A 26,278-nucleotide genomic window follows, 5' to 3' on the forward strand; every position below is an offset into this window, starting at 1 on the left:
ATACAACAACACACACATATACAACAACACACAGACACATATACAACAACACACATATACAACAACACACACACACATATACAACACACACACTGACATATACAAAAACACTCACATATACAACACACACAAATACAACAACACACACACACATATACAACAATACACACACACATATACAACACACACTCACATATACAACACACACACGCTCACATATACAACAACACACACATATACAACAACACACACATATAGAACAACACCCACATATACAGTGAGGGAAAAAAAGTATTTGATCCCCTGCTGATTTTGTACGTTTGCCCACTGACAAAGAAATGATCAGTCTATAATTTTAATGGTAGGTTTATTTGAACAGTGAAAGATAATAACAACAACAAAATCTGGAAAACGCATGTCAAAAATTTTGTAAATTGATTTGCATTTTAATGAGGGAAATAAGCATTGGACCCCCTCTCAATCAGAAAGATTTCTGGCTCCCAAGTGTCTTTTATACAGGTAACAAGCTGAGATTAGGAGCACACTCTTAAAGGGAGTGCTCCTAATCTCAGCTTGTTACCTGTATTAAAGACACCTGTCCACAGAAGCAATCAATCAATCAGATTCCAAACTCTCCACCATGGCCAAGACCAAACAGCTCTCCAAGGATGTCAGGGACAAGATTGTAGACCTACACAAGGCTGGAATGGGCTACGAGACCATTGCCAAGCAGCTTGGTGAGAAGGTGACAACAGTTGGTGCGATTATTCGCAAATGGAAGAAACACAAAAGAACTGTCAATCTCCCTCGGCCTTGGGCTCCATGCAAGATCTCACCTAGTGGAGTTGCAATGATCATGAGAACGGTGAGGAATCAGCCCAGAACTACACGGGAGGATCTTGTCAATGATCTCAAGGCAGCTGGGACCATAGTCACCATGAAAACAATTGATAACACACTACGCCGTGAAGGACTGAAATCCTGCAGCGCCCGCAAGGTCCCCCTGCTCAAGAAAGCACATATACATGCCCGTCTGAAGTTTGCCAATGAACATCTGAATGATTCAGAGGATAACTGGGTGAAAGTGTTGTGGTAAGATGAGACCAAATGGAGCTCTTTGGCATCAACTCATCTCGCCGTGTTTGGAGGAGGAATGCTGCCTATGACCCCAAGAACACCATTCCCACCGTCAAACATGGAGGTGGAAACATTATGCTTTGGGGGTGTTTTTCTGCTAAGGGGACAGGACAACTTCACCGCATTAAAGGGACGATGGACGGGGCCATGTACCGCCAAAACTTGTGTGAGAACCTCCTTCCCTCAGCCAGGGCATTGAAAATGGGTCGTGGATGGGTATTCCAGCATGACAATGATCCAAAACACACGGCAAAGGCAACAAAGGAGTGGCTCAAGAAGAAGCACATTAAGGTCCTGGAGTGGCCTAGCCAGTCTCCAGACCTTAATCCCATAGAAAATATGTGGAGGGAGCTGAAGGTTCGAGTTGCCAAACGTCAGCCTCGAAACCTTAATGACTTGGAGAAGTTCTGCAAAGAGGAGTGGGACAAAATCCCTCATGAGATGTGTGCAAACCTGGTGGCCAACTACAAGAAACGTCTGACCTCTGTGATTGCCAACAAGGGTTTTGCCACCAAGTACTAAGCCATGTTTTGCAGAGGGGTCAAATACTTATTTCCCTCATTAAACACAAATCAATTTATAATATTTTTGACATGCGTTTTTCTGGATTTTTTTGTTGTTATTCTGTCTCGCACTGTTCAAATAAAACTATCATTAAAATTATAGACTGATCATTTCTTTGTCAGTGGGCAAGCGTACAAAATCAGAAGGGGATAAAATACTTTTTACCCTCACTGTACAACACACAGACATATTCAACAACACACACACATATACAACAACACACACATATACAACACACACACTCACATATACAACACACACACATATACAACACACACACATATACAACACACACACATATACAACACACACACTCACATATACAACACACACACACATATACAACAACACACACATATACAACAACACACACACATACAACAACACACACATATACAACAACACACACATATACAACAACACACACATATACAACAACACACACATATACAACACACATATACAACACACACACATATACAACAACACACACATATACAACAACACACACATATACAACACACACACATATACAACACACACACATATACAACAACACACACACGTAAACAACAACACACACACATATGCAACAACACACACACATATACAACACACATATTCAACAACACACACACATATACAACAACACACACTCACATATACAACACACACACATATACAACAACACACACACACATATACAACAACACACGCATATACAACACACACACACATATACAACAATACACATCTGTTGACAGACGTGAAATGTATGCCCGCCAAAAAGGTAAAATAAATAGTTTTGGTGGGGGGGGGGGGAATAAATGACCCCCACGTGAGCACTTACGACGCACAGAGCCAATGTTTCACATTGACGACGTACAGAGCCAACGTTTCACATTTACGACGCACAGAGTCAATGTTTCACATTTACGACGCACAGAGCCTACGTTTCACATTTACGACGCACAGAGCTGCTGTTTCACATTTACGCCGCACAGAGCCAATGTTTCACATTTACGACGCACAGAGCCAATGTTTCACATTTACGACGCACAGAGCCTACGTTTCACATTTACGACGCACAGGGTTACTGTCTCGCATTTACGACGCACAGAGTCAGTGTTTCACATTCACGACACACAGAGCCAACGTTTCACATTTACGACGCACAGAGGCAACGTTTCACACGTCGGAGACTTTCGCGAACAATATCATCCATCATTTAGGTTTTTTTTTGGGTTAGATCGCGTAAATAAAAACCCGACACAGCCAATTAGCGAAGTTTGTCACGTAAACAGAACATGCCAATTCGTTACTAATACAGCACACCGCTATGTCGGAGAGTACATCAGCAACATTTACAATCCGAGCACGACGTTTCGCCAGTAATTGCAGCCAACATCATCGGGCGGACAGCCACGTTTGTGGATAAATCCTCCCGTTTCGTTCCTTAAATAGGAGGGATAGACGTCGCGAAAGCCCGCGTGTTAAACGAATCGCTTTAAAAGTTGCTCTCGAGTAACGCTGGCGGCCCCCTTCCCATCGCGTGACTCGACCGCGGCTCTCCCACGCCTTTGCGCCGCGCGAGAAGTCTCCAAAGATCCCCCGTGTAGCCTTCACAGACTGAAGGGGCAAGTGCTGTTAGCGAGCACCTTTGAAGGGCCGGCACGGCACACGAGAGGGTGGGTGGCCAGCACCACGCCCGGCCGCCTTTGTCTTCCCAGTGGCGATGTTTACACACCTCACCAGGTACTCATTTGAGGCTGAGTCGACCTAGGTGAGGCCCGGGGCCGGTTCAGATAATCGTCACCGGTGTTGGCCCTGAGCTGGAATTGAACTCGGGTAGCCGGGTTCGTAGCGCAGCGCGCTAACCGCTACACACACGCACACACACACGCACACAGACACATGCACACGCGCGCACACACACACGCACACCGCACACACACTCACGCACACACACACGCACACACACACACTCACGCACACACACACTCACGCACACGCACACAGACACATGCACAAGCGCGCACACACACACGCACACTGCAGACACACACACACGCACACACACACACGAACTCCGTCGACAAACACCGTGGCCCTGAAAAAAAAAGGAGGGGGGGGGGAAGCGCACAAAATAGGCGACGTTTCGGTGCAATGGCCCCTTAAGAGAGAGTAGAGAGAAAGAGAAACAAGTTGTAAAGAATTTCGTTAGGCAGTAGCGGGCGGTACACAAGCACGAACTATCCCCCCCCCGCGCCCCCCCCCTTCAGAATCAGAATATATATTAATATTGGATGAGTCCGATGACCTATACAGCTAATGTATTCCCACAGATGTCCACGGGTGATAACGTAACGACAACAAACAGCACACACACACACACGCGCACACAAACAAACAAAAACCACGGTGGTAGCGCAAAGTAGAGTAAAGGTGACATTCACGGCAGAGGAAATGATGTGGGTGGCTCGAGATAAATTGACAACTGACTGACGGATTGGCGGCCAGAGGAAGCAGAGAGAAAGTAGCCAGGAGGAGGCGGTGGGAACCACCACCGTGGAGATGGAGCGACGTAATCAGACTCTTCATCCAGCAGTGGATAGACCGTGGCTGCTGCTGATGATGATGATGTTGTTAATATAATAAACCAATAACGCATTGCTATGGTTAGGTTAGCTTAGCTACAGGACTGTAGTTGGATCCAGGATTACTTTTAAACATGAGTCATTGCTATGGTTAAAACAATCGACGTATGTGCTATGGATCTGCTTTGAAGATGGGGCATTGCCCGAAGCGTCGCTTGTTACATTCACAACGTTAAGGCCACGTGGTGTTATTGACGAATGTGATGATAGCCCCTGTGTGTGCGTGTGTATCTGTTTGTTAATTGCACTTGTGCACCAGTGGTTAGAAATAGGATAAACTGTCAACTCGAGGGTGAGGGCTGAGTTATTGTGAGCGTTGGACGCTGGACTATGATTAGAGACGGGAGGAGCGGGCGTTCGTGTGATTCATGGCGACGGTTTAATGCCAGGGCTAGCCTTACGTCTGCAGCTAATATTAGGGAGGTAATTAAGGTGACACGGTGTTGCATACACCCCGTGTACACAAAGACAAAGACCCCCCGTATAGCCTTAATGAATTGTCGGGGCAAGTGATGCTAGCGAGTATCACCGCCCGCGCTCGTCTCCATAGTGGCGATGTTTACACATCGCGCCGGTTATTAATTTGAGGCTGAATAGACCTAGGGGAGGCCCAGGATTCTGTTCAGATAATCGCCACTAGTGTTGGCCGTGAGCGGGAATCGAACGCGGATCGCCAGGGGTTTCGTAAAGGCAGCACGCGCTAACCGCTGCGCCACCGCTCCCCACCGGTCTTGCGTACACACACGTACACACACGTACACACACGTACACACACGTGTGTGTATGATTACACTTGTTGCGCTGATATTGGCAAGCCGTGGCGTCGACAGCACTAATTAGCACCGGTCACCGAAGACATAAAAAAAAACACAGCCAACATGAAATCTTGCTCAACTGAAATGCGGAGGCTGCGGTCATCCCCTCCTTATAGCCCTCAGCTAGGCGTGGTGGAAATTCCGCGGGCCTCCGTTGGAGCCGCGGGCAAGTTTATTCGTTGGACAAATAGGATGAACCGCTGTGTGGTGACTTCCAAACAAATTGGTGCTCGTTGTATCGACCCCGGAGGGATGATGGATGGGCTGAGTGAGTTAATAGCGGCGCGCCTTTTGGGGAAAAAATTATAATTTGAAAGTGAAGAAATTCTATCACATGGCCGGTGAGGTAAGTTTTCAGTCACTGCATAGGGTAATGTCAGCCACGAACGTATGGATTAAGAAGCGTGGATAACGGGCAAAGATAGCGGAATAAAAAAAAAATAGTTTTAAAAAATACGTGCAAAGAAGAAAGAAGGGCAAGATCCATGCTGGGTGGGTGGCCGACAGACGAGATGAACACGTGGATCAGGGAACACTCCATCATCATATCGACTGTTAAGAAACGTAAAGTGACGCTTGCACCGGATACATCGTCCCTTGAAAGGCCCAGTAACCGGTGAACGGGGAGACTGGTAGCTGAATGCACAGCCGTCCTTAGGGTGTACGGCGAATCGGGGCGACCGCCCTGTGCCCCGCGTTTTGGGGGGCCCCGCGCTTTAACATCACGGTGTGCGATGTAATACTGTCGGTTTGTTTTCAAGGCGGGGGAGGCAAGGAAGAGAGCTCGCCCGAGAGACCGCCCACTGCGGAGACGTAGCCACGATATCGTGAAAAGGCCCCCCGAATCGCGTGAGCTAGAAACTTGCAGAGGCTCCACCTTCAGCACCCTGCACCCCCCCCCTCCCCCCGTTTAGCGCCCTGCACCACACCGACAACAAGAAGTTCGTAGCTGCACTAGCCCCATGCTCTGCACAAGCACAGGGGCCCAAAGCTTCAATGCCACGTGGTGGATGCCCTCTTTGGGAGGGGGGCGGGCGGCTGAGGAGGGAGGTGGGGGGAGCTCTTTTGTGTGACCCCCCCCCCTTATCTATGAACAAAAAAATTTTACATTTTATTTATTTCAGCAGGTAAGGTCCACTTAGCTATATGGATCTTTTTTTGAAGCGACCTGGCCACGAACGAATGCTCGATAATTGGCTTATCACGTGGACATTTATAGCAGCCAAATAAATACTCTTAAACGCGTGACGTTGGTTCTAAATGTGGAGGGAAAAAAACCGGAGGAGCCGGATACAAATCCACGCGACCACGGGGAGAGAGAGAGAGAGACACGCACACTCCAAATATACAGCAGCAGGCGTCAGGGTCGAGATCGAACCCACGCCCCCCCCCAGTATACCAGGCGAGGTAGTTAACATCACGCCACCCCTACGAGAGCGCTTCGGGGCGGGGGGGGGGGGGTGAGGGAGCAGGGGGGGGGGCAGGGGGGGCAGGGGGGGCAGGGGGAGGCAGGGGGGGGAGCAGGGGGGGGGGCAGGGTGGGTGGGCCCTCTCTGGCCGTGCTGTGCGCGTGCGACGGGACCTTACGTGTCCACTCTCGTCCAGCTCGTTGTTGGTCAGTTTCGCTCGGTCGAAGCTGACCACTCCGCGCGCCCACGTGTCCCCCGAGGCCGGGGAGTCCGGGTGAAGGTAGAGGCGATGAGGGGGCGCCGCGTCGGCGTTGCCAGCCACGATCCACTTGGAGCTGTGGTACACGTACCTGCGTGTGCGCGCGCGTGCGCGCGTGCGCGTGTTGATAGAGAGCAGCGATGTCGCAGCGGTTAGCGCTGCGCTGCGCTACGAACCCGGCGACCACCCGGGTTCGATTCCCGCTCACGACCAACACCAGTGACGATTATTTTGAATCGACCCTGGCCAAATCAGCCGCAAATGAGTACCTAGTGCCGTGTGTCAACGTCGCCACTAGGGAGACAAAGGCGGCCCGGCGTGGTGCTGGCCACCCATCCCATCGTGTGCCGTGCCGGCCTTCATAGGTGCTACTCGCTAACAGCACTTGCCCCTACAGTCTGTTCAGGCTACACGGGGGGGGGGGGGGGGGGGGTGGTGTTTGTCGTTGTTACGTCTCGTATACCTCTATATGCAGTCCAGTAGCGTAATAATATAAATTTACATTTGTAGAGTGGTGCATTTCATCCGTAGATCCCATCAATGTGTACATTGTAAAAAGTCCAGCTGCATTGGCTAGCATCCCATCATGCGCGTCGTCATTAGCGCACCTTTACAACGCAATAATGCATTCAGTCCGACGTTTCAGACAATGATCCTTCGTCGGAGCAGACTTGTCGTTGGAGTTAAAGATTTTCTCGGCAAAGTTAGATTACATTTTCGTTGGGTCATTCGGTAAAGTCACGTAGATAGGTTCAAGTAAAAAATGTATAAATATAAAATAAGCAAATATTGATTTATTATTATTTTATTTCAACCTATCTACATGCCTTTACCGAAAGACCCAAAGAATATGAATTCCTGCAGTCACGAAAGCTTTAAGTCAAGGTTTGGTTACATTGTCAACTGCGTGTTCTTAAATTAAGCAGCTTGTGCGATGTACACGTGTGCCGTAATACATATGCGTGCGTTGGCATGCACATGTGTGTGTATGAACGTGTGTATGTGTGCGTGAGATTATATATGTGGTGTGTGTGTGCACTGAGAAGCGGTGGTGTAGTGGTTCGCGCTGGGCTGCGCTACGAATCCGGCCACCACCCGGGTTCGAGTTCCGCTCACGCCCAACATCAGTGGCGATTATCTGAACCGGTCCTGGGGCTCCCCTAGGTCGACTCAGCCGCAAATGAGTACCTGGTGCGGTGCGTAAACATCGCCACAGGGGAGACAAAGGCGGCCGGTCGTGGTGCTCGCCACTTACCCCCTCGTTTTCCGTGTCGGTCTTAATAGGTGCTCGCTAACAGCACTTGACCCAACAGTCTGTTAAGGCTATACAGGGGACCTTTGGTGTTGTTGCACTGGGGAGACAAAGGCGGTCGAGCGTGGTGCTGGCCACCCATCCCGTCGTGTGCTGTGTTAGCCTTCATCGGCGCTCCTCGCTAACACCACTTGCCCCAACAGTCTGCTAAGGCTCTAGGGGGGATCTTTGTCTTTGTTCATGCATACTCACTGCCTATGCAGTGCTGACTGTGTGTACGTGTCTGTATATTTTTTTTACGATCGCGATTATATTATTTTTACAATTTCATCTTCAAAGAAAGTCTGTCGACACTGCTCAGATTTGCTGATTTTTTTTTTCGAATAATTAAAATAAATGATCCGTAACCGAATTAGCTATACCAATACTAGAGTAGAGAATGTGATCATGTTGAACCACATCGCGTATACTATTTATAAACACAATCCACATTGCAGCCTGACACATTGATCAATAACACCTTGGCTTTAATAATAAAAAGCGTTAATTAAACACATATATTATGCGACGTTTCGGACAATGGCCCTTCTTCACAGCACGTGCTTCTTGCTATAAAAAAAATGTCCGGCCCGAAACTTCGTCTATCCATTATATATATATTTTTCCCCCATTCTGAGACCCCAGTATTAGTGACGAATATGCTGCGTTTCATGTTACAGCAGAATTAAATTATGTCTCTGCATATACTGTATATACTGTATATATTCAGATGTAAAACGTAAATGATCAAGCATGTGTTTAAGTCAATCGGATTTTCAGACCAAATATGATCCAGCAGCAGGAGATTTGATCAACCAAGAAAAACCTCCGGACCGGCTTCGACAACTTGGGGTCTCATCGGCAGAGTGAGGCGTGTTAAACAATGTTGCTGCTGCTGCTGCTGCTACGTGACCTAGCAGATGTTATTAGCGAGTGCACTTCCATAATAAAGGTGGTTTGTGTTAGTTCGCGATCCTCTATTATGGATAATATTGGTCGCGAAAGCCTACGTGTTAAACTTAGAGCACTCCCTTCAAAATCATGGGACCCTGTTCAACGGGCGTAACATGCTAAATACTGTCTAGAAAAAAATAAGCTTTGTGTATTATATATATGTGGCGATATACGAACTGTGATTCTGTTATCTCAAATGTGTGTGTGTGTGCAGGGGGAGCGGTGGCCTAGTGCGTAGCGCGCTGCGCTACAAACCCGGCTACGTGGCGAGTTCGAATCACGCTCGCGGCCAACACCGTCAGTGACGATTATCTGAAGCGGGTTCCGGGCGTCCCCTAGGTCGACTCAGCCTCAAATGAGCACTTGGTGCGGCGTGTACACATCGCCACTGGGGAGACGAAGGCGGTCGGGCGTGGTTCCGGCCGTTTCGACCTTCATAGGTGCTACTCGCCAACCGCACTTGCCCTACAGTCTCTTCAGACTACACGGGGGGGAGATGGATCTTTGTATTTGTAGTGTATTAATCACGCCTCTACATATATATCCCCAGAACTCTATATAAACCATACACGAGATGGTAACTCCCTCGCCCGGTATGGAGGAGGTCGTGGGTTCGTTCCCGATCCTGACGCGTGCTGCTGCTGCTGCTGTATATTTGGCGTTTGCGTGTCTCTCTCTCTCTCCCCGTGGTCGCGTGGATTCTCTATCCGGTTCCTCCGGGGTTTTTTTCCCCCTCCACATTAACAATCAACAAAGCGCGTTTAGAACATTCGGCTGCTATGAACGTCCACGTGACTATAATGATGATGATGAGCCGCTTCTCGTTGAGCTATCATTTATGATATCATTTATGATAGCTGGGTTGCTTCTAAAAATAAAGAGCTAAATAGCTCAGCAGGGCCTTACCTGGTCAAACTACTTTTTTCATTATTTACGGAGCATCGCGGCCTGCGGTTCCGAGTCGCAAGGTCTCTGCGCGGTTTCATTTCCTCTCCAAATGCCGATGTCGAATTATCAGCGTCCCATTGCGTTCCCATCGCTGTGGCGCCAATGCAATCGTTGTACTGTGAAGTGCAGCGAACATAAGTTCGACTCTCGACCACGGAGGGGATATATTCGAACCGGTCCCGACTCTGCTCACCGCCCCCCCCCCCAAATGCCCCCCCCACCCCGCGCCCCCACCTTAGCCCCTACCCCCACCACTTTTTTACCGACTCACACTGACCGAACGTGTGGTGAAGTATGGTCGACACGGCGTCGGGAGGCATTCGTCCAGCAGTGTATAGACAAAGGCATCTAACTGTTCAAGAACAAGCCTCCACGACCCGGGGCCTCTCTAAGTCTAAGGCTCGCCCTTTCCCCCGGCAGTGGCGTGGTAAAGAAATTGCAGGGCTGCGCCTTTACCTCTTCGTATTTTTTTAGTTCGTTTAAAAAATAAAATAAACCTATCTAGACTATCGTACGGCTATGGGACCCGCCCGAATGTTTTCCGGCAATGTCAATTTAATGGGCCACATCCCTGCTGATGAGACTGAACAAATCAAAACCCGATGCAGGGTGTTTCACTGTTCATAACGGTGCTTTATTGATCATATTTATTGGCTAAACTTGTCCGGAAAAATAGATACGCTCATCTGAGCACTCACGACCAGACACGTGGTACAGACACACTGACAGACGGACACACGGACGCACGGATGGACAGACACGCGATATTCACATTTGCTCGTGTACAGCAAACAAATCGAGCAGTCTGTGGCCGCCTTAATACCCCCCCCCCTCCATGTACTTGAGCTATAAGGAGCGACTGGGTAATTAACTTGTGCCGCTAATTGACGTGGATAATTAGGGGGGTGGGGGTCACGCTGATTGCGCGGGCTGGGCAGACGCAAAGAAAGCGGGGGGCTGACTGGGGTGGAGCACAAAAAGGTGGCTAGCCCCCCCCCAAGTCTCATGTCGAGAGAGACCTCGGGAGAGACAATGCTGTCCGTCTGCTGGGGTGCTGTATGTCGATCACTGTCCGCGCGGCAAAACACCGCCCCGGATTTGCGTCCGGATCTCATCGGAACTCCGCAGCGGAGCTGGGGTTGAGCCCGGATAGTAGCACGTGGATAGGAGACTGCCTGGGAATTCCACGGGTGCAGGGCGCTTGGTGCAGGGTGCTGGGTTAATAATGCTGAGCGCAGGGTGCTGGGTGCAGAGCGCTTGGTGCTGGGTGGATAATGCTGAGTGCAGGGTGCTGGGTGCATAATGCTGAGTGCAGGGTGCTGGGTGCAGAGCGCTTGGTGCAGGGTGCTGGGTGGATAATTCTGAGTGCAGGGTGCTGGGTGGATAATGCTGAGTGCAGGGTGCTGGGTGCAGAGCGCTTGGTGCAGGGTGCTGGGTGGATAATTCTGAGTGCAGGGTGCTGGGTGGATAATGCTGAGTGCAGGGTGCTGGGTGCAGAGCGCTTGGTGCAGGGTGCTGGGTGGATAATTCTGAGTGCAGGGTGCTGGGTGAATAATGCTGAGTGCAGGATGCTGGGTGCAGAGTGCAAGGTGCAGGGCGCTGCTGGGTGCAGGGCGCTGTGTTACCTGTATCTCTTGTTGTCTAGGGGAACGATGTCCATGGCGAGGTGGTAGTGATGGTGAGGCAGCAGCCCCGACACCTTCACGCGAATCGCGGGGAACATGCGCCTGTGTGTGCATGTGTGTGTGTACATTGGAGTGTGTGTGTGTACATTGGAGTGTGTGTGTGTGTGTGTACATTGGAGTGTTTGTGTGTGTGTGCATGGGTGTGAGTGTGTGTGTGCACGCGTGTGCGTGTACATGACATGGATGTGAATGTATAGGCATGGGTGTGTGAGTGTATGTATGTGTGTGTGTACATTGGTATGTGTGTGCATGTGTGTACATGGGTGTGTGTGTGTATATGGGTGTGCGCATGTGTGTAGATGGTTGCGAGCGTGCGTGTGCATGCGTGTGAGCGAGCGTGTTGCACAAAATGAACACCCATTGCACAAACTCAACATTCATTTCAGAGATGTTGAAATCATTTCCACGCGAGCTCTCTCGGAATCAACATCGGCTCCGAGATTGCCATTTCACTCCGTTTATTCTTCTTAACGACTAAACCATGAGAAACTCAGAATCACCATCAACATCGTCAGCCGTGATGAATCCACTGCTCGATTAAAAACCACTCCGTCATTATTCTTAGCCGTCGACCATCACTGTCATCATCGTCGTCGTCATCATCCCTCCTCGCCACGCGTCCTGCCATAGGGCTTGCACGTGCAACGGCCGGCAACAAACAGCACCGTTGTAAGAGTCGTAAGAGATAACGCGTTTCCTGACTTGGGCGAGGTTATCGGTGTCAAAACTTGGGGGGAGGGTGGGGGGTGGGGGGTGGAAGAGACGACGATACTAGGAGATCAATTCCCAACGTGGAACGGTGAATGGAAGAAAAAAAACAGAAATAAAAGCGCTGGGAACTGCAGCGTGGTGAGGGCGTGTGTGGGTGATCGACTGGGTGTGTGAATAAGTGATTGAGTGAATGCCCGATTGAGTGAGCGAGCGAGTGAATGGCTGAGTGAGTGAGTTGATGGAGTGAGTGCGTGAAAAAGTGAGTGGGTGGGTGAGTGAGTGTGTGTGTTGTTGTGACCTGCAATGTGGTGGTGGTGGATGAGATGAATCAGTCAGTAACTGAAAGAAGGCAGGGCCGTCTCAGGGGGGGGGGGGGGTGGGGGTGCGGACCCCACGCCTTTAAACTAAACCCCAACTATTACATCTGACACTGTGGCGTCAAAGCGCGCCCCCCACAAAGTTGCGGGCCCCGGGACCCTCGCCCCGATTCGACGGAACCATATGGACGGGCTCTCGGTGGAGGAACCAACGAGTGAAGTCCATGGGCCCAGGTCACCATGCTAGTAGGAGTGGTGACGGCGATACAATCATGCCAAGGGCCTTCGTGTGTTCTCGAATCCACGTGTTCCTCTTTGTCTCTCAATGTACATTCGTAAAACATTTTAAAAAAACGTCACCAGAGAGGTAAAGTCGGTTCGAGTCCATCTCCTGGCACGGATGTTGAATCAATGGGTGCATTCCTGAAACGATTACATTCATGACGAAGCTTCTACTGGAGACGGTCTTGGTCTCTTGAAACCGGTTATCGATTCTAAACACGCTAACCGGTTTGACTGGCTAACCTTCAGATACTCACCAGGTTCGGTTCAGATAATCATGACTGGCGTTGGCCGTGAACGGGAATCGAACTCGTGTCGCCGGGGTTCGGAGCGCCACGCGCTAAACGCTACCCTGCCGCTTTGCACACACATACAAATACAAAGATCCCCAGTATAGCCTGAACAAACTGTTGGGGCAAGTGCTGTTGGCGAGCACCTATGAAGGCCGACACGGCGCACGAGGGGGTGGGATGACCAACATTATGCCCGGCCGCCTTTGTCTCCCTAGCGGCGATGTTTACACACTGCACCGGCTTCTCATTTGAGGCTGAGTCGACTTAGGCGAGGCTCGGGAGCGGTTCAAGACAATAACCGCTGCTGTAAGCCATGAGCGGGAATCAAACTCGTGTGACCGGGTTCTTATCGCAGCGCGCTAACCGCTGCACCACCGCTCCCCCCCCCCACACACACACGCGTGTCATCCAGCACTGTAAACCTATTAAAGCCACGGCTCAGATACCCTGACTCTCTCCCACCACACACAGTATTCGCGAATTTGCCACTTCAATTGAGCCCCCTGTGACTGATATCCCCTTCCCCCGCCCCCCAACGCAATTCAACCGGTCCAGCGCCAACGTAAGCCGCCCCCCCCCCACCGTCGACGGTAGAGCGAGTCACAGAGCTACGGCAATTACGGGGGGACCATAATGAGATTTTGGCCGAAAGAGTTTTTTTGGGGGCTGTAGTGGGGTTTTATTTTTGGAGGAGGGGGGGGGGTGGGTGGATATAATAATAAATAGAAACGTGAACGCGTAAATTGTCTCTGCACGGGGGCTCTGTCGTGGCCACGCAACATCAACATCAACATAATAATAATAACAGCGGCAGCGGCTATTGACACACGTGGGGGCTAAATCGTGCCGCCAACATTCCCCGTAACGCCGCGCAAACAGGGACATTGTGTAGAAGCCGCCGCTATGTATTTATACGCTGTATAATATTATATATTATTAAAAAAATATTTTATTGGAGCGTGGAAACTAGGCGCGTGTCGAGTTTTCAGTTTTTCACTTGTATTTATTAGGTATAGCCCTGTGAGCCATGCGGCTCTTGAATCGGGTGCAACCGCAACAAACAAAAACATGAACAAGAAATTTCGATTTAAAGTTTTCGTGACTGCAATGATTCATCTTCTTTGGTTTTTTCGGTAAAGTCACATAGAATGAGAATAAAATAATAAATTGATAAAATAAAATAACATAACGCTGTCCTACCAGACAGTCTCGTCCCTTCACCTGATGAAGGCCGCTTGTGTTGTGGCCGAAACGTCGTGAGAATATCATTGTGTTATGTTATTTTATTTTATCAATTTATTATTTTATTCTCATTCTACGTGACTTTACCGAAAGAACCAAAGAAGATGAACAAGAAAGTTGTGTCGCGAGTTCGCAGCACGCCGTAACTCACGACACAACTGTCGCCCGGTCCGATTCTATCTCCCTGTGCGGAAGTTGCAACAATGGTGCGAGTTGCAACAATGGTGCGAGTTGCAACAATGGTTGCGAGTTGCAACAATGGTACGCGGTGCAACAATGGTTGCGAGTTGCAACAATGATGCGAGGTGCAACAATGGTTGCGAGTTGTAACAATGGTGCCAGTTGCAACAATGGTGCGAGTTGCAACAATGGTGCGAGTTGCAACAATGGTGCGAGTTGCAACAATGGTGCGAGTTGCAACAATGGTGCGAGTTGCAACAATGGGGCGAGTTGCAACAATGAGGCGAGTTGCAACAATGGTGCGAGTTGTAACAATGGTTGCGAGTTGCAACAATGGGGCGAGTTTCTTAAATCCTCCTACACCCCCCCCCTCACACCGGGGTCTGACCAGATGTAAAACTAATCTCTTTAGAACTGCGTTGTTGTTGTTGTTCTGTTTGGCTTCCCTCGCACACCTCGAATACGCACAGTTGGCCACGTACGGTGCGAAAGAAGTTCAAACACATCCGTACGGTATACTCACAGTATATTTCACGCACATTGATGACCATTGTAGGCCTTCGTAGGTTTCTTGCTAACGGTCTTCGTCATCGTGTCAATGCCACGCACGTACAATTATAATCACAATCGGAGTTTTAAATTCATATTTGTATATCCCTCTCACAGCGAGTGCACCTAGCCTGGCACAAGCGCTGTGGCGACGTCACCCTCAGCTCACTGGGGCATGGCGGTCGCCACCCGCCTCTGTCTCTCACCCAGCAGGCGAAATGTGCATGCCACAGTTAAATCCGTGATCGGTGGGGTAAAGTGTGGGTAGCTCCCAGTTCTTCCAAGACGTACTGATCAGCGTGGAAGAGTAGACCGAGTTCCCATGTTAGAGGGGGCTCCCTAAGGCTCGCTCAAGTGGAGGCCCCTTCCGCCAGCAGTGGCGTGAGCAGGGAATTGCAGGGCTGCGCCTTCATGTCGTCTCACACGCGAATGTGTGTAAGTGTGTAACGATACAAGGGCGGCTTTTGATCTTATGTATATGATGTATAATAAGGTGTTTTAACTGTTACAATTTTAAGTGCTCCTAAAAAATATCCCCCCTCCTCTTGAATCATTTTAATTATTTAAAATACTCGTACGCATACATAGACAAAGATCACCCCCCCCGTATAACCTTAACAGAGTGTTGGGGCAAGTGCTGTCAGCCGGCACGGCACACGAGTTGGAAGGAGGTGGGTAGCCAACACCACGCCCGACCGCCTTTGTCTCTCTAGTGGCGATGATTACACATCAAACCAGGCACTCATTTGTCACTGAGTCGACCTAGGGGAGGCCCAGGGACCGGTTCAGATCATTGTTACTCGAGTCGCGACAGACGCACGAACATACACACGTACATACACAAAGACAAATATCCCCCGTATAGCCTTAACAGACTGTAAGGGCAAGTGTTGTTAGCGAGCACCTATAAAGACCGGCACGGCACACGAGGGGGTGGGTGGCCAACACCACCCCCGACCGCCTTTGTCTCCATAGTGGCGATGTTTACACATCGTACCAAGTACTCATTTTAGGCTAAGTCGACCTAGGCGAGGCCCAGGACCGGTTCAGATAATCGTCACCGGTGTTGGCCGTGAGCGGGAATTGAACCTGGATAGCCAGGTTCGTAGCACAACGCGCTAACCGCTACACTGCCGTTCCCCCACACGCACGTACGCACACACGCACGTACGCACACACGCACGTACGCACACACGCACGTACGCACACACGCACGTACGCACACACGCACGTACGCACACACGCACGTACGCACACACGCACGTACGCACACACGCACGTACGCACACACGCACGTACGCACACACGCACGTACGCACACACGCACGTACGCACACACGCACGTACGCACACACGCACGTACGCACACACGCACGTACGCACACACGCACGTACGCACACACGCACGTACGCACACACGCACGTACGCACACACGCACGTACGCACACACGCACGTACGCACACACGCACGTACGCACACACGCACGTACGCACACACGCACGCGCTGGTTATTCTACGCTAAGGGAATTAAAACAAATCACGGGATCACTCTCCTCTCTGTCTCTCTCTCTCTCTGTGTCTGTGTGTGTCTATACAAAGGTTATTGCGAGTTTCATGGCCCTTGGTACAATTACAGGTCGCTCGCCCGGAATTAATTGGGAGCAGATGATGTTGCGTAGGTGGGGCGCGCATCGATTGTTCGCCGTGAGTTGAGCCATCAGAGGAAATGATGTCGAGTGAATCGGAGCGGGGGGGGGGAATCAGCCGACCGAGAGAGAAAGATTTTTTTAAAATACAATTGATTTCGGAGTTTTAGTCACTCAAGAGAACGATCGTCGTTTAGAGCATTTGGCTGCGATACATTTCCACGTGATGATAACAACCCACTTCGTTGAGCTACCATTTGTGGTCAGGTGGCTTCTGAAAAAAAGCTCCTCAGTGGGCCTTACCTGGTCAAATAAAAATCAGTGAAAGTTAGTTAAATAAAAAATATATAACACGACGCTATTGGTACCGTAATATAAAACATTCGAGCGTTTGAACCATCGCGAATCATCTCAGATACGTCGAAGCGACGTAACATTGTCACGACTATAATTATTATAGATCATTTATCATCGTTATCAATTAGGTGGTGCGTCTTATAATCAAGTAGCTGAGCGTGTGTGTGATCAGATTATTGTCAATTTTATATTAACGGACGTTTGTCGCGCGTATTACTTTCCAGAGCGTCTAATTATTGACACTAATTGTTTATATATCGTGCCATAATTTTAAAATTGCGTATTATTTTTCGCGTATTCATTATGTTTCTGCATTCGCCTGTAAGGTGTGAATATCGCAGTGCGTGTGATTAACATTACAAAGACAAAGATCCCCCGTATAGCCTTCAACAGATTGTTGGGGCAAGTGCTGTTAGCAAGCATCTGCAGTGAAGGCCGGCACGGCGCACGAGGGGGGGAGGAAAGGGGGTTGTTAACATCGCGCCCTGCCGCCCCAGCGCGCACCGCACCAGAGGCCCAGCACCGGTTCAAATATTCGCCACTTTTGTTTGTGTCGTGAGCGGGAATCGAACTCGCGTCGCCGGGTATCGTAACACAGTGTGCTAACCACGGCGCCACCGCTCCCCGCGATTATTCGATATTAACACACGCACGCACGCAGAGACGTATTATACACGCGTCGATATGTGATTAATCATTGTAATAAATTACAACCCTTGGTCAATCCACTGCTGGATGAAGGCCTCCTTAAGCCACGTCGGTAACGACTGAGGTTTACTTGACTCGTACTAAAGACACACACATCGGTCGAGATGTCAGCCGTGGTCGCGTGCATGGCGCAGTAGCGCGCTAAGCGCTGCGCCACCGCTCCTCCCCACCCCCACCCCACCCCGCCATTACGTGCGGTGTTCAACATTACTTCACATCGACACGAAACACATCTACCATTCAAAGTAACCAAAAGTAACCATTCGCGTCGCTGTGGAAAATATCAAACTTATTCCGTGATATTTTCCACGACGATGCTGGTATTCATATGCTTAGCTCTTTCGGTAAAGTCACGTTGAAGGGAAACAATAAAATAATAAAATATACATAAAACACCTGATGACGACCGTTTCTGTTATGGTCGAAACGTCGTGAGAATTTTTATTGTTTTGTATATATTTTATTATTTTATTGTTTCCCTTCAACGTAACTTTACCGAAAGAGCTAAGAATATGAATTACTGCAGTCACGAAAGCTTTAAATCAAGACGATGCTGGTGTTTGTTTTTGTGTCATTACGTCGTTTTTGCGTCGAACTCGGAGCCACGTCGAACAACGGGGAGCCCTTGGCCACAACCGTCTGGCAGTTCACTGCCATCGACCCAAGCGAGGCTGACTCGGCTGCTGATGAGACACTGTGTGTCGAAACCTTGTGCAGGGTTTTGCTTGCACTGAATCAACGCTGCTGACATGATGCACTCCCAGAAGGCCGTGTCACCGATTGGATGCGTAATTTATTTTGTTTTGTTTATGCGGAGAGACAGATATCGGATGGCGGCGTTATCGGTCTGCTTATCTATTTCGTCGATATGAATTACACGCATGCCTGTATACTGAATCACATATGACCATATACAGTATGCGCGTGTAGGATATGGGCACACGGTAAGTCCTCGCTTTACGCGTGTGTGCACAACGTGGTTTTCGCTATAACGCGTTTTCGCTATAACGCGTTTTCGCTATAACGCGTTTTCGCTATAACGCGTTTTCGCTATAACGCGGTTATTCTAATAGGGGACACTTCTCGCACGGAACGCGAAACGCGCAGCCTTATAACGCGGCACGCGCCCGCTATAGTGCGGGTCGTGATCTGTCGACGACGAACTACATTCTTGAGCTGCGTGGCTGAGCGGGCTTGGGGATTCTGTGTACATGCGCGGTATGATAGAGTACACGATGTGTGTAATAATAGGAATAATACTTGACATGTATAAAGCGCCCTTTAACAATCGTTGTCGGGGGGACGCGCTGTGCATGGGAAGGCGGAAATCGTTTAACATCAACCGAGGAAGAAAGAAAGTGAAAAATACGTTTGAAAAGAGATAGAGAGAGAAAACCATTTCATATATCATGTGCAGTGATGCATGTAACATGTACAGACCTCTCGTCATTCTACAGCTGGATGAGAGGCACACTATGCACGAAGGTATGCATACAGTCACGCATGAATATGTATATATATACACACCCCCATCCCTGTACGTACATACGTAAGCACGTGTGTGTCATCAACCTTAAGCTCCGTAAAGTTAGACGCATTCCCGAAAAATCGTGTCCGGTCTCAATACCGTCAGGCAAATCTGGTCACACGCAAAGACAAAGATCCCCCGTGTAGCCCTAACGGACTGTAGGGGCAAGTGCTGTTAGCCAGCACCTACGAAGGCCGGCACGGCACACGAGGGGGTGTGTGGCCAACACCACGCCCGGCCGCCTTTGTCTCCCTAGTGGCGATATTTTATGCATCGCACTAGGTACTTCATTGAGGCTGAGTCGAGCTAGGGGAGGCCCAGGACCAGTTCAGATAATCGTCGCCGATGTTGGCCGTGAGCGGGAATCAAACTCGGGACATCGGGTTTGTAGCGCAGGGCGCTAACAGCTACACTACCGCTCCCCGCATGCATATATACACAGACATGTACACACACTCATATATACATACACAGACACACATGCACACAGTGAAATTGAGAATTATAGCTAGTGGTTAGCGCAATAAATCTGGCGAACAAAGAGGTTTGTTAAACAATAACCGATAACCGTGTATAATTTAATCAATTATCGATTCACAAAGTCATGAACCGGCAACCCATTGCACTCGAGCGTTGCGCTGATTGCAACGATAGGTACGCGCGAACGTACAAACGGCACGGCGGTCCAAGTCACCGCGCGGTTACAAAATTATTCATTAGCCCTTTGTTTTTCTCAGTCAACAGATAAAGGCACAGGCCCGGCAACTGCCCAGCTCACGTCACTGCTGGCGGAAGGGGCTTCTAGAGGGTCTTTTGGGCCTAACGCTTCCACCCTGGGCCAGACGTCGTGACAGCGGTGGGGCGCACCCACAACTTGCAGCATCGCACGCGACCTGCCCATCGACTCACTGTCAGTGGTACCCAGTTACACCGCTTGGGTGACCCGAGGCGGATGATATTTCATAAGAAACGTGCCCCACATTGTTTCGATTGCCGCGTCCGGAGATCGAATGGAATCGGCGACATCGGGGGGTTGTCAATTTGGTGCGCTCTTACACCGCGGCTGCTGATGCTCATGAAGCTCATGATGCTGGTGCTGATGATGCTGATAAATATGCTGATGATGATGCGGATTACGCAAATGATTCTGATGATGATACCGGTGATGATGATGATGATGCTGCTGATGATGCAAATGATGCTGATGATGATGCTGATGATGCTTGATACTGATGATGCTGATGGTGATGATGATGCTGATTATGATACTGATTACGCTGCTGATAAGAATGATGCTGATGATGACGACGCACGCACCGTCCGGCCTTGGTGATGATCATCTCGGTGCCGATGGAGTGAAATCTCTGCCACAGCTCGGACCCCTGCAGCTCCACGCGGACCCCCGCCAGATCGGAAGGAGGGGGCGCCCCTTGTGAATGTCCCAGGCCGGGGACGCTGACAGTGGGAGCGGCGGGGGTCGCGGGAGCCCGGGCAGGGTCCGCGGGGTCGTCCCGGTCAGCCGGGGCCACGGGAGGGCTCACGGGGTCGGACCCCGACGCGGACTGGAGGTCGAGGCTCGTGGCTGCGACAACGAGGGAGGGGAGAGGGAGAGGAGCGAGGGTCAAGGGGTTGGCGCGTGTGACGGGAGTGTGAGACTTGTCCCGAAAGTATATTGAGGCTCTACGGGGGATCTTTGTCTTCTGTGTGTGTGTGGTGGGGGGGGGGGCATACCAGTGACGATTATCTGAACCGGTCCTGAGCCTCCGCTAGGTCGACTATGTCTCAAATAAGTACCTTGTGCTGTATTGTCTTCAAAAGGTGTTCGCTCGCGGCACTTGTCCACGAAAAAATATGTTACGGCTATACGGGGAATCTTTGTCTTAGAAATTTCTCCTGCACGGTATCCATGCCACAGCCTGCGCCCACCCTCTGGCTGAGAACCGGCTGGGCTCGCGCGTGCTATAGGTGTGCATGCTGGAGGTAAAGTCGTTTGAGAAATTTCATTGGACTGAGGGAACAAGTCATTCATTATATGCTCGAGTAGGGCAATGCATTCAGACGAGCATAGCCCATAGACTAAGAAAACCCATCGAGTTACATTTCACATCGACTTACATGGCCCATAGACTTACATTTCCCATCGACTTACATTTCCCATCGACTTACATTTCCCATCGACTTACATTGCCCATCGACTTACATTTCCCATCGACTTACATTTCCCATCGACTTACATTTCCCATCGACTTACATTTCACATCGACTTACATTTCCCATCGACTTACATTGCCCATCGACTTACATTTCCCATCGACTTACATTTCCCATAGACTTACATTGCCCATAGACTTACATTTCCCATAGACTTCCATTGCCCATAGACTAAGATCACCCATAGACTTACATTGCCCATAGACTTACATTGCCCATAGACTTACATTGCCCATAGACTAAGATCACCCATAGGCTTACATTGCCCATAGACATACATTGCCCATAGACTTACATTTCCCATAGACTTCCATTGCCCATAGACTAAGATCACCCATAGACTTACATTGCCCATAGACTTACATTGCCCATAGACTTACATTGCCCATAGATTAAGATCACCCATAAACTTCCATTGCCCATAGACTTCCATTGCCCATAGACTTCCATTGCCCATAGACTAAGGTCACCCATAGGCTTACATTGCCCATAGACATACATTGCCCATATACTTACATTGCCCATAGACTAAGACCACCCATAGACTTACATTGCCCATAGATTAAGATCACCCATAGATTTCCACTGCCCATAGACATACATTGCCCATATACTTACATTGCCCATAGACTAAGATCACCCATAGGCTTACGTTGCCCACAGACTAAGATCACCCATAAACTTACATTAACCATAGACTTACATTGCCATAGACGTACACTGCCCATATAATTACATTGCCCATAGACTTACACTGCCCATCGACTATTGTAGTCATGCGTATGGCAGCAATGCGCTCAGGATCTCGATGCCAATGCGGAGGTCTGCCGCTGTCCACGACGAGAGGGCTTGAGCAGAGAGAGAGAGTTCGTGTCGTTGTACCCGTTCCTCTTCCTACTCCTCCTCCGTTGAAGGAAAACGCTGGACTACAGTGGCTTTACTATTCCACTCCCCTCTGGCTTTTGGCGAACAAAAAAATAAAGACGAGGAGCCGTGGTTCACGGGCATGGTGACGACGTCACGGATGTGTTGATGAACCCGAGAAGGGCTTTGGGTTGAGGGGGTTACTCAGCCGCGCGTGTCCCCGGCCTCACTCGACGGAGCCGTATTTGTGTTCGGAAGCTCCCGCGCGAATTTCGCTCGCAGCCAGGAGTCGACTTTGATGGATGGCGCTCGCCGCGAGGGAGACGGAGCGCTGAGATCGACTTCTTTGCAGCCCTCCCCTCCCCCGAAGTGAGATGGATTGTGGCATCGCGCGGCCGCCAAGGGTTGGCGTCATCCAGCGGTGGATAGACAATGACCGATGGTGATTGATGGCGATGATGACGATGCGAATTTCCAGTCCGTTTCGTCTCATTTGTACCGCCTTCAAATCCACCACCACCACCACGCTGTGTTCAACCATCACCACCACTTATCGTCTGCCCTCTCACTGCTTCGCCTCTTTATCACTCTCACATCGCTACTAGCATGGTTACCCTTCCCGTGAACTCCACTCGTTGATCCATCCACCCATGTTGCGGACTCGGTCTCTATCAGGCACTAACTGTTTCGTTTCATCCACCACCACCACACTGTGTTCAACCACCACCACACTGAAGATCACAACAACACACTCACCTACCCACTCACTCAATCATTTGTCCATCTCATCACTCACCCACTCACTCATCCACTCACTCACCAACCCACCCACTCACTCCTTCACCAACCCACCCACTCATCCACTCAACCACCACACACTGCTCATCACAATAACATACTCACTCACCTTGCCCCTGACTCAATCACTCACTCACCTACTCACTCATCCACTCACCAAGCAACTCACGCACACACTCACACACTCACCCACACACTCACTCACCAGGAAACTCACCCACAAACTCACTCAACAAGCAACTCACCCACACACTCACTCACTCACCAAGCAACTCACCCACACACTCACTCACCAAGCAACTCACCCACACACTCACCCACACACTCACCAAGCAACTCACCCACACACTCACTCACTCACCCACACATTCACTCACTCACTCACCAAGCAACTCACACACAAACTCAAACACTCACCCACACACTCACTCACCAGGAAACTCACCCACAAACTCACTCAACAAGCAACTCACCCACACACTCACACACTCACCTACACACTCACTCACCAAGCAACTCACCCACACACTCACACACTCACCCACACACTCACCAGGAAACTCACCCACAAATTCACTCAACAAGCAACTCACCCACACACTCACTCACTCACCAAGCAAGTCACCCACACACTCACTCACTCACCAAGCAACTCACCCACACACTCACTGACTCACCAAGCAACTCACCCACACACTCACCCACACACTCACTGAGGAGGGAATTCGCGTTGGAATTCCCTCCTCACACCACCGTCTCTTATCCCAAGTTCTCATAATCTCGCTCAAAATTTCAAGAATAAACGTGTGGACTCTTTATCTCTTACGACCGTAATCGTGCTGTTTGTTACTGACCGCCTTGCGTTATTGTAAACATTTCTGTCTTCGCCCATTGGGCCTGTGTTCAGTAACCGCGGTGATAAAACAAAAACATCAGTCAAATCTCAAAAGGCTGGCGAGTGGCGGGGTGACGCACGTAGAGCGGAGGTGGAAGCGTTGAGATGTTTGCGTTATCACGTTGAGATGTTTGCGTGATCACGTTGAGATGTTTGCGTGATCACGTTGAGATGTTTGCGTGATCACGTTGAGAAGTTTGCGTGATCACGTTGAGATGTTTGCGTTATCACGTTGAGATGTTTGCGTGATCACGTTGAGATGTTTGCGTGATGACGTTGAGAAGTTTGAGTGATCACGTTGAGATGTTTGCGTGATCACGTTGAGATGTTTGCGTGATCATGTTGAGATGTTTGCGTGATGACGTTGAAATGCGTGATCACGTTGAGATGCGTGATCACGTTGAGATGTTTGCGTGATGACGTTGAGATGTTTGCGTGATCACGTTGAGAAGTTTGCGTTATCACGTTGAGATGTTTGCGTGATGACGTTGAGATGTTTGCGTGATCATGCTGAGATGCTTGTGTGATGACGTTGAGATGTTTGCGTGATCACGTTGAGATGTTTGCGTGATGACGTTGAGATGTTTGCGTGATCACGTTGAGATGTTTGAGTGATCACGTTGAGATGTTTGCGTGATCACGTTGAGATGTTTGCGTGATCACGTTGAGATGTTTGCGTGATGACGTTGAGATGTTTGCGTGATCACGTTGAGAAGTTTGCGTGATCACGTTGAGATGTTTGCGTGATCATGCTGAGATGCTTGTGTGATGACGTTGAGATGTTTGCGTGATCACGTTGAGATGTTTGCGTGATGACGTTGAGATGTTTGCGTGATCACGTTGAGATGTTTGTGTGATCACGTTGAGATGTTTGCGTGATCACGTTGAGAAGTTTGAGTGATCACGTTGAGATGTTTGTGTGATCACGTTGAGATGTTTGCGTGATCACGTTGAGATGTTTGCGTGATCACGTGTTGAGATGTTTGCGTGATCACGTTGAGATGTTTGCGTGATCACGTTGAGATGTTTGCGTGATGACGTTGAGATGTTTGCGTGATCACGTTGAGATGTTTGTGTGATCACGTTGAGATGTTTGTGTGATCACGTTGAGATGTTTGCGTGATCACGTTGAGATGTTTGCGTTATCACGTTGAGATGTTTGCGTGATCACGTTGAGATGTTTGCGTTATCACGTTGAGATGTTTGCGTGATCACGTTGAGATGTTTGCGTTATCACGTTGAGAAGTGTGCGTGATGACGTTGATAAGTTTGCGTGATGACGTTGAGATGTGTGATCACGTTGAGATGCGTGATCACGTTGAGATGTTTTCGTGATCACATTGAGATGTTTGCGTGATCACGTTGAGATGCTTGTGTGATGACGTTGAGATCTTTGCGTTATCACGTTGAGATATTTGCGTGATCACGTTGAGATGTTTGCGTGATGACGTTGAGATGTTTGCGTGATCACGTTGAGATGTTTGTGTGATCACGTTGAGATGTTTGCGTGATCACGTTGAGATGTTTGAGTGATCACGTTGAGATGTTTGCGTGATCACGTTGAGATGTTTGCGTGATCACGTTGAGATGTTTGCGTGATGACGTTGAGATGTTTGTGTGATCACGTTGAGATGTTTGCGTGATCACGTTGAGATGTTTGCGTGATCACGTTGAGATGTTTGCGTGATCACGTTGAGATGTTTGCGTTATCACGTTGAGATGTTTGTGTGATCACGTTGAGATGTTTGTGTGATCACGTTGAGATGTTTGCGTTATCACGTTGAGATGTTTGCGTGATCACGTTGAGATGCTTGCGTGATCACGTTGAGATGTTTGTGTGATCACGTTGAGATGTTTGCGTGATGACGTTGAGATGCGTGATCACGTTGAGATGTTTTCGTGATCACATTGAGATGTTTGCGTGATCACGTTGAGATGCTTGCGTGATCACGTTGAGATGTTTGTGTGATCACGTTG

General features: G+C 49.4%; 1 protein-coding gene across 1 annotated transcript in view; it reads right to left on the minus strand.

Annotated features, from left to right (window-relative positions):
• Positions 1 to 26,278, minus strand: part of LOC116952936 (uncharacterized) — a 72,889-nt gene that overhangs the window by 30,368 nt on the left and 16,243 nt on the right. Inside the window, exons 2-4 of the mRNA XM_032972678.2 lie at positions 20,851 to 21,115; positions 11,659 to 11,760; positions 6,760 to 6,931 (exon numbers count right to left, since the gene is read on the minus strand). Coding sequence (XP_032828569.2) covers positions 6,760 to 6,931; positions 11,659 to 11,760; positions 20,851 to 21,115 — 539 coding nt within the window. The remainder of the gene's footprint in view (positions 1 to 6,759; positions 6,932 to 11,658; positions 11,761 to 20,850; positions 21,116 to 26,278) is intronic.

The sequence above is a fragment of the Petromyzon marinus genome, chromosome 49 (genome assembly GCF_048934315.1).
Source record: "Petromyzon marinus isolate PM22_M1 ecotype Great Lakes invasive population chromosome 49, UKy_Petmar_22M1.pri1.0, whole genome shotgun sequence".
Taxonomy (NCBI): domain Eukaryota; kingdom Metazoa; phylum Chordata; class Hyperoartia; order Petromyzontiformes; family Petromyzontidae; genus Petromyzon; species Petromyzon marinus.